Below are 11,584 nucleotides of genomic sequence, written 5' to 3' on the forward strand. Positions count from 1 at the left end.
CCAAGCCAGCTTGGTTTTATCCCACAAAGCATTTGCAGGAGAAGCTGCCCTATTACAATTCATTTTTCCTCCTTTCTTTGAAACTGTGCCTTGCAAGCATGCTTTTGAATAACGAACAAGATACATCTGGGCCGGGAGCAGCACCAAACACCCCAATCCACGCGCACAGAGGCCCAGATTTTCCTGAAGCCTCCACACCCCCCCATAGCACAGGAGAACCAAACTGGAACACAGCGCACAGACCAGGCACTGCAAAGAATGCACTGGACGCTGACAGAACAACCCAAATAACCCCTCAACGCACCCAGGCTCCTGTTCATCAAGGAGATTAATTAGCAGGGATAATTAGGGCAAGGGCCATAAAAGAGGAGCAGCCAATCCGCCCCCCAACACACGCCTTACGCAACGCGCTACCGACGTGACTCCCACGCCCTACTCTCGCGAGATGTGGCGTCATCACACCGCGGCGGCGCATGCGCGGTGGCAGCGTTTTGGAGACGGCGGCGGCGCATCGCTGTGTCACGGCGCGGGCGGAGGGGGCGGCGGAGCGCGGCCGCTATGGAGTACCTTATCGGCATTCAGGGCCCCGACTACGTCCTGGTGGCTGCTGATACCGTGGCGGCTTCCAGCATCGTCCAGATGAAGCACGGTGAGGGCCGAGCGGCGCTGCCGCTGTTCCGGGTTGCCGCTCGCTGGGCCCGGCCTCGCTCCTCTGTGCGGCCGGGGGCTCCCAGGCCTCCGCTGTGAGGCACCGCGCGGAGAAACGCTGTGGGGGTCTTTAATTCAGGTCTGATTCCTGTTAGGGGCTGCTGGCTTCGGGCGCTCGGAGCGCGGGACTCGTAGGGCTGCGTGCTCCGTGTAAAGCCGGCGCTCTGAGCTGCCGTGCTTCCTCCGGGTGGTTGTGTTAGCTTAACGCTTGAGGTAAGCGTCGCTCGTTGGCCCAGACCGTGCTCTGGGGCTGCACTGGGTGTTTCAGAGGAATAACGGGGGCAGGAGGAAGGGCTTGCTTGGAGCTGTATCCCTGCTAAAGGGCGTTTCATGGAGAAAAGGGAATAATATTGGAGGTAAGAGCAACACGAGGTATGTGGATTGCTGTGGTATCTTTTTAGCTTCTTGATGTGGGAAGACATCCAGGGAGTTCTCAAGCCTTTGAAATTCTCAAAAGTGGCTTTTTCTGCCTGTTGTTGTAGTAATGTGGGCTAGAAGTATGTTTACAAGGGGTTGCAACCTTAATCCAAGCTCTGTGTTCTAGAACATCACCAAAAGAGCTGTAAGTTGATGTATTGATAAATGTTCTATGAAATCCTGTATTTCACTTCAGATCTGTTTGTTTCCTTTGTCTAGACCATGATAAAATGTTTAAGATGAGCGAAAAGATCTTGCTGCTGTGTGTGGGGGAGGCTGGAGACACTGTGCAGTTTGCAGAATATATCCAGAAAAACGTTCAGCTCTACAAAATGCGAAATGGTGAGTGAGGGAGTGTGGTTACCTATAGCCCTACTAAGCTGTTCTTAACACCAGGGGCAGTTTTTAAGGGAGATATCCACTGCATGCTGGCTGTTAGCAGCTTTCCTGATGTATGTGGCTGAGAAATTCCAGCTACATTCTTGTAGTATTTAACTTCTTCAGGCTGTGTGTTTGAATGCTCTGTGCAGCTATGAGCTGCCTGGACTTTGAGGGCTCTTTGCGTGATTTTCTCTGTAACTGTAGCTTACAGAATAAACTGGGATTGGACAGATGAAATGATATGGTGTTTTGACATTAAAGAATTAACTTAGTGTTTCAAAAAGGTATGGAATATGTGAAGTTAAATGTGCGTATGGCTTTTTATCAAATGTGCATTTCTCCTCCAGGTTATGAATTGTCTCCTACTGCAGCTGCAAACTTCACACGACGAAATCTAGCTGATTATCTTCGGAGTCGAGTGAGTAATAAGCAAAAGCTTTTGGCCAAAACTCTTTGGAGAAGATTTCCATTTTAAAGCAATAGGGTCTGATGTGAAGCTGTTGGCTTCTGTATTTGTGTATGAATTCACTTGGAAAAGACATTTCTTGTTAAAATAAATATTGATTTGCATAGTCAGAAGTTATCGGGTATTGGTAACTGATACAACTCTGGTCTTAACATTTCATCTTTGGGCCTAATAAACATTTTGTTACAAACACTAAGTACAGCTAAGTGAATTAAGCCTCTTTAACATCGAGATAAGGCTGTTAGTTTTCATGCAAATGCACTGAATCTGTTTAATCTTCTTGGAAAATGATTTAATAGGGCAAAGCTGTTTGATGTGCTTAGCAAAACAAGTCCCTTTTGTAAATAGCAGCACGAGGCTTTCAGGAAATGTGAAATCCAAGTCGAAGCTTTATATTTTTACTCAAGTTACTGAACAGTAATTACTGATTTTTTTTTTCTCATGGTATTTTTTTTTCAAAGTGTTGCTAATAAATGCATCCTGTCAGTGATTCTCCAGCTGTCATGCTGGGATTCCCTTTGAAGCACAGTGAAGTCAGAACTTCTGTTTGTCTTTCATCTTGTTTGGCTGTATGCACGGTAGTGTCCTTGGATGTGTGCTTTCCAAATTTGATAAATGGGCATAACGCATGTTTAAATAAATCTGTTATTTCCCCAGGGAAAAAGGCTTAATTCTTCTTGTAGAATGTTCGAATGTTTTCAGGAGGAGCAAACAGACTTCTAAAGATCCGGGGTTAGGAATTACTTGGTTAGCATTCTTCCCAACGTGTTGCATAAAACAAGAGCAAAGAGGATATTGAAAAATGAAGTTGAACAAATCTGTCAGGGATTGGACATGGGTAAATGAGGTTGGTGCTTATTCCTGCAGTTTACTTCGCAGGCTTGAAATCATTTTACATGGGCGCATAGAGGCCCCTTTCAACATCAGCTTTATGGCTGAGCATTAGGCATGTGTGGATTGAGGCACAGAGCTGTGCACTGAACTCCACCATAGGAGTAACCTGGTGGCAGTGTTCTGTTTTCTGATGTGGAGGACAGCTGAAGGTATCAAATTTTTAAGTTAATCAAGCTTGTAGAGCAAGTCAGTGGAGTAACTCATTGCAGGGTCCTTGTGTTATACAGGTGAGGCAATACTGAACGTCCTGCCTGTGTGCAGAAGCAACCATTTCATAATAGGATTTAAATACCACTAACAGGAGTAATTTAGCAGAGGTTTTGGCATCCTTAGCTCGCAGCATGTGGCATGATGTGGCACTGTCTTCTGTGCCATGTCCCCTGGGGCCTGATCCCTCCCTGTGCCTCTCCTGCTTCCTGAGCCCCTGCTTGTCTTCCAGCTCACCTGCTCCAGATGGGCAGCACAGTGGGGAGGACACTGGCAAAGGCAGTTGTGTTTATTTACCGGAGACAAAATGTTGTGCTGTTGCAGATGGCAATGCCCCAGAGCAAGCGGTGCACTCTGACACTGTCACATTACAGTGATCTCAGTACAGAGAGCTCTTTTTCTTTAAACACAGCACATTGTGACTCCTTGTGCATTTAGAATTTGATTATACAAACCTTGCCATCAGAATTCTTTCCAGTTTTTGTGCCTTTTTTTAATTAATGTGATACAAGGATTAACACCAGCTCTGTGTATCTATTTAAAATTGCACGTAGGATTCCTGGAAGCTCTTAAGTGAATTATGTGGATGACAAAAACATTCTAGGGTCTTTCCTATGCTGTCTAGTTTGATTTCATTTATATTTGTAGATGAGCCAGTACTGATAGGAATCTCTCCACTGTGGTTACCTGTATTTCTGACAGTTGAAGTGTATGGCACTGCTAGCTTTTTGTTACCTTGCAATACACATTTTTTTTAACAGTACAATTTCACAGTTTAAAATCTGCTCTACACTATTGAGAGAGGTTGTGTTTACCCCTGCTTTTCTCCAAACCTTATTCATAAATGTTCTCTGGAGTAAATGTCTGCTGTCAGGCTTTGGTTTCACTTCTGAGCTTTACTTCCTGAGTAGAAACAGAAGCATGAAAAATGGAAGGGGAAAACAAACAGTGTTAACCAGCTGGTACAGTGAGGCATCTGTGCAGTTTGACTTTCATGTTGATAAATTTTGAGACCCTTCTAATTAGAGTATGGTTGCTGCTTTAGCAAAGCTTGCAAGCTTTAGCATAGCATGCAAATGTGGAGCTGTTGCTGGAGTAGAAATAGGTTGCAAGTTGAAGAAAATGGCTAGCTTCCTTCTATTCACACAGCCAGTGATGCACAGAGTCTTGTAATAAGGATGTTGCATGGATAGTACAATTTAATTGTTGCATTACTTTATAAGTGAGGCAAACCTAGAAACTGTTGACTTTTGAATAGGTGAGTGGTGCTACAGTTCCCCTTCCAATGGTGCCTCCACATTGATTCACCTGCTGAATCAAGTGCCAGTGTTACATGTTAAACGTACTGTTGAGTGTGCGTGGTGGTGGGGAACAGGAAAAATACCCCTCTGCCCCTCAAACCCTTTCAAGTTCAACTTCTTCTTGTTGTTGCGATGCTGTGTGTAATTACAGGTGACAGGCTCTGGCCTGAGTCCAAGGGAAGGCTGTCAGTTCCTCTCTCCTTGTCCCCACTTGGCAGGATGCTTCCTCACGCCCACCTTTCTCCCTCCCCCTTGCTGTGACTTTGGCTTCCGCCAGATGTCACACCGCTGCCTGTCACAGCCCAGCCTCCTGATCCTGTTGGTTTGGTGTGTTTATCACAGCTGTTCTCTTCAGCTGTAAGTTCTGAAGAATTTCACACATGCCTTAATTGCTGTAGTTATTTTAAATCAAACAGCATAAAGTGCAAAGCTACTTGTGGTGAGAAATACAGCCTCTATTGGCAAATCTGGGGGAGCTGCATTTATCCTGGAGTGATGGTTATGCCATGTGTTTGGTAACCCTTTGGCCACAGCAGTCCTCTGAAGAGCTTGGGGCAGTGGACGTGGGTGTAGTTTGAAGTGGAGCCTTGGAAATGGAGAAATGTTCACTTTCTGCAGTGAAGTTCCATGTAGGTGATTCTGAGTGTTTGCATCTTACTACACTGTGAGCATCAGTGTCACTGTTTGAGGGTGTGAACTGAGTCCTCCTGTGTAAACTCAACAGAAAAGCTTGGTGTATGAGAGTATTTTCACTTATCATGGAAGTAATAAGTAGATCGTGTATTCTAATGTTTAAATCTACTTTTCCTGAGTAATAGGATAGCATGGGTAACAATTTATTTGCATTTAAGAAGTTGTCTCGGCTCTTTAGTAGGAGAATGTAAAACTGAAGAGCAGCTTACAGACTGGAGTCTGTATAACACCATTTGTTTATTGTTGAGTGTCTCACATATGCCAGTGTTGGTAATTCAAAGTCGCACAGTGATTTGAGTGATCTTGTGTCACGGCTCTTAAATATCAGCTTGTGTGATGTTGGAGAACAAATAAAATGCAGCCTAATTAAATGAATACAGCTGCGTAGTTACTGGTTACAGATACTCTGAAATGCTTTAAGATTAATCACATCATGGTGATGTTGCAACATCTTAGTCAATATTAAATGGTAACAAACCAGTTCCTTAGAGCTTCGTGTGATCAGTTTAGCAAAATAGCAAAGATTAAGTTTGGTACATGCAATAAAAAATTAATTGCCAATTAAGGCAGTGCAACACTGTATATATCTGTTCACACTGCACCGTTTATAAGCTTTCATGTGTGCTAAAGTGGTCTCTGGTTAACAGCAGCGTGACTGAGAAAAGAGCATATTAAATTAACAGAAGTTCTTACAAACTGCAAAATGCTCACATTGTGCTCCCATGTTGACAGTAAAAATTCTCAAGTTTTATGTTGAAATCAAAGAATCTTTCTTGAAAACATGATTGAAGTTTTTGTTTGGACGTGCCATGAAATCTTAAAGGAAAAAAGGCAGAATTGTACTTTTTCTGATTCTTCATGCTGTAACACCAGGGGACTTAATCTGCTTTGATACTGAAGTCCAGCTTCTCCTGCAAAGACTGTAGATGTCCATTGCCAGTCATTTTATCATAAAGAATTGCAAAACCAGCTGTGTTGCTATTCTGCATGGCAGTTAAGATCCAAAACCTTGTGTGTGGCTGCTCTAACAAAGTCGTGTTTCTGTTTGCAGACCCCTTACCATGTCAACCTTCTCCTGGCTGGCTACGATGACCATGAAGGTCCTGCCCTGTATTACATGGATTACCTTGCAGCTCTGGCTAAAGCTCCCTTTGCAGCACATGGATATGGTGCATTTCTTACCCTCAGCATCCTGGACCGCTATTACAAGCCAGGTAAGTGGAGCCTGCAGAGAGACAAATTCTCCCATTGCTGATTAATAACTTGAAGGCTTAAAGAGTGAGTTTGACATGTACAGAGCCACGTGGTCCGTCACAACTGCTGCAGGTTTGAACTTGACTGTTAGCTTAAATGTGGCTTTGAAGGTTGCCTTCTGCTTTTGCTGAAGGGGTAGAGTGAAACTGGACAATCCTTACTATTTTCCTATTTGATGCATAATGGACTGCAAGTGAAAGAAGTTCTAGTTTCACATAGAACGTGACTGGTCTTTTCTAGACAGTTTACTGTTAATAGTTTTTAATAACTAGCACTTTATTTTCTACTTGTTGCTATGACATAGGTATTCCAGAATATCGATCTTCAGAGTGCAGTCCCCCATCTTTTTGCTCCATATCTTGGATTTGTTTCATTTGTGGTGCATCAAAAACATAGGGGTGAAAAGACATTCCTTCCTAGCAAGGTTATCTCAGAACTCTGAGGTGCTGAAGGTCAATTGGCACAGTAGTTGATTATAGTTGTGTATGCTTGTAGCTGTGTCAAGTCTTAATTTTAGATTTGTGCTCCATCCCTATTTTTCAGATGAGATGTGCAAAGCTGGAACTGCAGTTAATGAGATCTCTGACTTTAGCTACAAAACTGCTTTACTCCTTACTGTGTGCAAAGCTGAGTTTATTCTCACAGTGAATTTGTTCACTTAGCAATCCTTCCATCTATTTACTGCAAGAAAAGCAGCTGTAAGATGGCAATTTTATTTTAGCGGGAGCTCTTTTAACTGAACAATGGAAGTGAGTCTGGAACAAAAGCTTTAGAAATAAGATCCACGGAGCTTAGCTGCTTTCTAGCAATGTCCTTTGCAAATGATAGTACCACATTTTCATCACTCCTTGTGAAAAGAGGAAAAACAGTAAACGACAATAGGTTGTCATGGCTTGCCATCCCTATCCAGTGCTGGATTTTATCCTAATGTGTGAGAATAGCAGGGGCATCACACACGTGCCTTTCCCATTATTAAGACTAATACCCAGCAGGGAACATAGCACTAAAACCAATCTCCGCCTACTGTCACTGACTTGCAGCCGGCTGTGGACAGATGGAGCTGATTTAAAACTGTAATAAACTTGAGGGGAGAGGGGTGGCTGGGCTCCTCCAAAGCCTGCTCCCTGGCCATGGGAGGCAAAATTCCGTCATGCTTCCCATTCAGTGGAACAAATCGATTCTCAATGGCTTGTTGCAGCGTGAGTGCTTCAGCTCAGGGCGTCCTCAGTACATCTGGAAAGTGTTTTCTGTGAGCTGGGTAGTAGAGGTTTTGGTGCTCAGCTGAAAAGTTGTTTAAATTTAATAAAGTTTCTGTTGAGAGAGATGGCCTCTAATTAAATCAATGTGGGGATGTTTTCTGTCAGGTATCACACGTGAGGAAGCTGTGGAGCTCCTAAAGAAATGTCTAGAGGAGGTGAGTTGCCAAACTTTGGGTCCTTGTGATCCTGAGAAAGGAATGTTTGTTTGCATTCATTTGCTGATATTTTCCTGTTCCTCTTGTCGCATATTTTGCTCTCTTTGCCAGAAGGGATAATAAATGCACATTGACCAGATGTGGAATAGCTACCGAGGAAAAGGATTTGTGGGCACTTGCGCTGTCTTAGCATGGTTCATGTCCTCCACAACATAAACTTTAAGCTTAATTGCTTTTCTTTAGTTCTACTTCTTTCATGCTTAGCATAATATTGATACAGACAGTTTTTGACTTTCTTTTATGTTGCTTCTGCATGTAATGCAAGCATCCCTCTGTTACTTGTGTTACACTTAACTAGAAGATAGTTCTCTTGCAGCTTGTGAAGTGATATCTAAGCCTAATTGGGGTGAAGATTTGACCTTAAAGTTCATAATCTATTTTAATGTAAACGTATCATTTTGGACTCCAAGGCTTTTATTGAAGGAAAATATCTCTGTCCTTGTCTTTGAGATTGAATTTAATATCACTGGGAAGAAACAACTAGGGAAACATTAGGAAGACTTGTTCTAACAAGGTTCTGTTTAAATTCTTTTTGATGCATACAGTGTGCCCTAAGTTACAGCCTGCTCTGTCTTCCTCCTTAAATGTCTTCCATGCTAGCAGGCTTTTGTTTTGCATCTCTGGTCTAACATGGATAATATTATAACAAAATTGCACTAAATGTTTCCTGAGCTGTGAAGATCACCCTAGTTGTAGTGACATTAAATATTAGCAACAAGAGCAGGACGGAAATTTTGATGAGCAACAGCATATCCCTTAAGTAATGCTATTCTCTTTTGTTTAAGCTGTGAATGAATCTTACCTCCTTTGTCTTTGTCTTTCGAACAGCTTCAGAAACGCTTCGTCTTAAATCTGACTTCTTTCAATGCCCGATTCATTGACAAAGATGGCATCCATGAAGTGGACAGTGTACCCCTTCTAAAAGCGTTGTCCTAACCCCCGAGATCTTTCTTCAGCAGTCTTTTTTTGTTCAGTTTTCGGTTTTTTAATATTCATTTGAAGCACCCAAGGCGTGTACTGTGCTGGGAGATTGAATAAAGATTGACATTTATGCCAGTTCCATCTTTTGATTCCACTGGTCCTTCCTGGGAATGTTTAAGTAAATAATTCCTTCACTTCATGAAGATGAAAGGTGATTTGTTGGTAATGGTGCCACGTTCAGATTTCTTTTTTACTTATTCTTCTAGTTTTTACTGTAAGTTTTCTGATGTATGGGAGAACTACCATATTTTCTGGAAGAGAACTTGCAGTCATCTTCCTCATGCTGAGTATTAAAGCTCAGCAAACAACAGGCAAGTGCTTCCTGCTAAACATACCAGCATCCTATTTCATGTTTCACAGGACTTCACCTTTGCGTTATAGAAATCTGATTTTCCAAGACTTGGCTTCCTTTTGTTATTCTTGGTTTCAGTATAATCCAAATGAGAAGAGAGGTTTTCAATAAACAGAGTGGATTTTAAAATGCTGGTGTCACTTCTTACTCACCTGGATACTGGGAAAGGATGTTCTTCTGGCACAGTTAGCTTGTAGCTGTATTATTTAAACATATGTATGGATTGTGTGATTATTTTTCATTGAACTTACAGAGACAATTAAGAAAAAAAACAATTTCAGTACTTCTCATAAATCTCATCTAGCTAGAGTTCCTTCTATAAGAAAAGTCACTGATCTTGTCTGGGGTGTAGATAGGAGCCTTAAGTGATGTTTATGTGGCTGATCCTTAATGCTCTGCCCAGAAGTGATTCTGCTGGGAAGAAATGGAGACTAATTGAGACTGGTTCCCTACTTGAAATTACATTGTGCAGATCAACTGTCTAAAACATTCTCTTTGGGTGTGTATTTTAAGTTTGGAAAAAGTCTTGGAAATGGATGTGTACAAGACTGTGTGATTATATTGTGTGGCATGACATAACACCCAGGTTTATGTACCTGGAAGAGGTGACAAAACTAGCAATCCGTCTGTCTAAGCTTTTTGGATTGGTTCTGTTGTGTGTTTTTAGGGTACTTGCATTTATCACCTCTGTACAGGTGACATTTGGGATGTGGCTTTAATTCTTTCAGGAATTAGTGTAATTATCAGCTCTTTCTGTTGTACTCTTGTCTGCAGTTGCTTTTATTTAAAGCCACCAACACAACTCTGAAAGATTTCACTGAAATTGACAGTCTTAAACCTCAAACTTTTTTCCTTAACACCATAAGGAGTCCCTAGCATGATTTCCTCCTGGCAGGTCACATCTGACATGGGTAGTGTTCTGCTTTTGTGTTTCAAATCTCACCTCTTCATGTTGCATTAATGTAGTTGTTGAGCTTAATATGCAGCATCTCTAATTTTACCACTGATGTTGAATGTTTTTGCAGGTTTTTTTGTCTCTTTTTCAAACTCATCACTGCAGGGTGAGCTGATGTGATATTTTTGTCACCGCATATCAAAGTTGCAATGCCTCCTTATTGGAGGCAGTCATTATTTCAGACACCAAAACTGGGCTGCGGTGCTATTAGATCACGTTAGAATCTGGCAGAGGCTCTGCCTGGTGTTTTTATTGGCACCTATTTGCATGCAGGTGATTAATAAACATAAAACAATTATTCCATTGCAAACATCCCCGTTGGATTCAGGTTGGAGTGGAACATATGTTTTGCCTGAGGGCAAGGACCAGGATCTGAATCCCCCATTGAGTGGAGGATGCAAGGGGTTACATCAGAAACCAACAGAGCAGCAACCTCTAGAAATGAACAAATACAGCCTTTTTTTTTTTTGCTTTTCTTTTTTGACAAAGCAGCTGAACAAAAGAATAGGTCTGCAGTGAGGTCGGTCTGTGGCCTCTAAAGAAGAGGGGCTTTTTTTGTGGATTTCTCAGGAATTTATACATTTTACAGAAAGGTGTAACACTTTTGCTGTATAACCTCGTGGGGTGTTTTAAAGGACAGCTGTGATGTTGAGCTTTAGATTCAGAAACATTTGACTTTCACTTCCCTGATTTTAATGCATGGGGTGTTGAGAAGAAAAGTTTTAAGTTTCCCATTAAGGGGAAGAAAACCTTTTGCCTATTTCACCTTTGGGACTGAATTGAACAAAAAATACTGCTTTTTACTAATTTTTTTCGTTCTTTATATTAAAAAAAAAGTTGTAAACCAAGGTAGCATTTGCGGGGTATTTTATCCACCGTGAGCTGCTCTGCTTTGCTTTGGCTGGTAATTCTCACCATATGCTTTACTAGCAAAGCCTCAGGGCCTAAAGAGTTAACAAGGCACTTTTTCTCGTTTTAGGTTTCCTGTTTAGAGATGGTCTTTTCCTGAGCAGTGTGTGTGTAACAGATCACTGCACCAGCTCATCTCTTTGGGAGCTGTGAGATCGGTTTACGAGGAGCAGAGCTGTGTGCCTTAGGGCTGTGCTGATGCTGGGCGTGCGAGGGTAGGTGCAGAGCTGCTGGGTCTGGGCTGTGCTGAAGGAGTTGGTTTGTTCCAGCAGACCCCAGTAGCAGTATACCTTACACAGTCAGAAGATGCCTTCCGTTCCTTTCCTTTGTACTAAAGGTAAAAGGGCTGTGTTCATAACAGTGGGTTTGGTTGATTCAGTTTTCCAGCCTAGAGCAGGGGCAGAATATTGAGCACTAAGGATGCCTCTGCCTCTAACTTTGCTACCTGAAAAGCACTGTGTGAAGGAAAAATTAATTTATCCTACCTGTAAAAAGTTTATCCTTTGAGCCATTTAACATTCTTTAGAGCTTTAACCTTATTCAGAGCTTCCATATGTTGTTATCAGGTTGCCATCAACAGAACTAAGTGCAG

At 42.2% G+C, this 11,584-nt stretch overlaps 1 protein-coding gene across 1 annotated transcript; it reads left to right on the plus strand.

The window, feature by feature from the left end:
* Nucleotides 1–493: 493 nt before the first annotated feature.
* On the plus strand, nt 494–8,851 carry PSMB2 (proteasome subunit beta 2). Its single transcript, XM_417777.8, has 6 exons — nt 494–649; nt 1,345–1,467; nt 1,854–1,924; nt 6,119–6,281; nt 7,686–7,735; nt 8,624–8,851. The coding sequence occupies exons 1-6, from the start codon at nt 559–561 to the stop codon at nt 8,729–8,731; spliced, it is 606 nt and encodes a 201-aa protein (XP_417777.2). The 5' UTR covers nt 494–558; the 3' UTR covers nt 8,732–8,851.
* The last annotated feature ends 2,733 nt before the right edge of the window (nt 8,852–11,584 follow it).

This window comes from Gallus gallus, chromosome 23, assembly GCF_016699485.2.
Source record: "Gallus gallus isolate bGalGal1 chromosome 23, bGalGal1.mat.broiler.GRCg7b, whole genome shotgun sequence".
Taxonomy (NCBI): domain Eukaryota; kingdom Metazoa; phylum Chordata; class Aves; order Galliformes; family Phasianidae; genus Gallus; species Gallus gallus.